Source organism: Lactuca saligna, chromosome 5, assembly GCF_052625555.1.
Source record: "Lactuca saligna cultivar CGN05327 chromosome 5, ASM5262555v1, whole genome shotgun sequence".
Taxonomy (NCBI): Eukaryota; Viridiplantae; Streptophyta; class Magnoliopsida; order Asterales; family Asteraceae; genus Lactuca; species Lactuca saligna.
In genome coordinates, this window is record NC_136421.1 from 185,245,663 (window position 1) to 185,247,438 (window position 1,776).

Below are 1,776 nucleotides of genomic sequence, written 5' to 3' on the forward strand. Positions count from 1 at the left end.
AATGGAAGGATGTAGTATTAGATTAATTAATATGATAGCAATTTTTATATTTTTTAAACAGTTTTTTTTTCCAATTTTAATGTGAAATTAAAAAAATACCAATACCGACGAAGCCTTTAGTGACGACAATTGGTTATTAGCAGCAACACGACTTTAACGGCGACATTTTGATTATTAGCAACAAAGCATCAGCGGCATGTTTTTATCGACGACGTGTCGCCGCTAATAGTATTAGCGGCGACAAACGCTACTTTTAGCGGCAACGCTTGTCGTTGGCACTGATAATACTCTAATTTCTTGTAGTGATATAATATTTTTGATATTGTGAAAATATGTACTAATAACTCAAAAACTAAGAAAATATAAAAAAATAATAAAAGTTTTATTAAAAATTACAAAAAATCAAAACTTATGAGTCTATTTATAACTTAATATCATGGTGTTGATGGGATATGTATTACATTCAATGCATATAAAAGGAAGGAAATTAGGCTAGAAGACAACCCTATTACTATAGCATACCCGTACATACAGTGTCCCCCGTGAATCCCTGATGCCAACACTGTAATTCTACGTGACAAAATAGACAAAAAGACATAAAATAAAAATGCTAATACTCTAGCATCTCATAGTATATATATTCATACCAATCTCTTGTACAAGTAATTTGTCAAGTGCTTACAAAAGCTTATTAATAAGAATGGCTGGTGGCAAAGGCGGTGGTGGCGGCGGCGGAAAAGGCGGAGGTGGAGGTGGTGGAGGTGGCGGCAAGGGAGGTGGTGGAGGCAGCATGAGCAGTGGTGGGGGTGGCAAGGGGGGTGGTGGTGGTGGGAAGAGTGCTAGTGGGGGTGGCAAGGGGGGTGGTGGTGGTGGGAAGAGTGCTAGTGGTGGTGGCAAGGGTGGTGGAACGGGGTCGACCGGTGGTAAATGTGGTGGAGGCTCGAACTACATGAAGGCTCCGGGGGGCGGTGGAGGTTATATTTCAAGGGCAGGTTTTGAAAGTGACCCAAAAGGTTATTTCGATGGGCTACATGGTGCTTCAAAGGGTACATGAGTCATGTTTATGTTAGGTATCCTTGTTAAGTTCTCGTTTTATGAGTAACATAAATAAAAATGTAATTTTCAGCTTTTAGTTCCTACTTTTTCATCCTCTATGTTTATGTATGAATATGCAAACACTAGTAAACAATAGTAAAAATATATCAAATCTAGTTATTATCCTTTAATTCCTAGTAATTTGTTCTGTTATTTAAAAGATCAAAATAAATGTATAGATAGTAAAAACATGTGAGGAAATATTCATTTTTAGAAACAAGTTTCAGCGACACCAAATATAAAAAATGATAGTTTGTGATTTAACCATTAATATTATTGGACAACTTCTTTTATTATTTATAATTAATAATTATAATTAATTTATGAATTAAACTACGCATATTCTTACATCAACTTATCACCAGGCATCGATTATGTTCTTTTGGCTGGACCCAACAAATAATTCCGTAATTACGCAGTTATTTATTTATTTATTTTAAATATTATTAGTTGCAACATTTTTATTTAATTGAATGTAATACTTATCAAGACTCAAGTGATATATATAAGTTCGATACAGGACGTAGGATCAAAACAATATGACTCACAATTAATATAAACATTTTCATCATAAATTAAATCAAAAAAAGGTGTTACTTAGTATTTTATAGTAGTTTTACAATGTATACATACAGTTAAAACAATTTATACATTCACAATTTCATAATCTTTATGCCTTCA

At 33.7% G+C, this 1,776-nt stretch overlaps 1 protein-coding gene across 1 annotated transcript; it reads left to right on the forward strand.

Moving 5' to 3' along the window:
* Nucleotides 1-685: 685 nt before the first annotated feature.
* LOC144997846 (uncharacterized) lies at nucleotides 686-1,132 on the forward strand. The gene has a single exon (XM_078957708.1). The coding sequence runs from the start codon at nucleotides 701-703 to the stop codon at nucleotides 1,052-1,054; it is 354 nt and encodes a 117-aa protein (XP_078813834.1). The 5' UTR covers nucleotides 686-700; the 3' UTR covers nucleotides 1,055-1,132.
* Nucleotides 1,133-1,776: the final 644 nt, after the last annotated feature.

Excerpts from the sequence above, each read along its gene's own strand:
- LOC144997846 (XM_078957708.1), top strand. The coding sequence starts at position 701 with ATGGCTGGTGGCAAAGGCGGTGGTGGCGGCGGCGGAAAAGGCGGAGGT.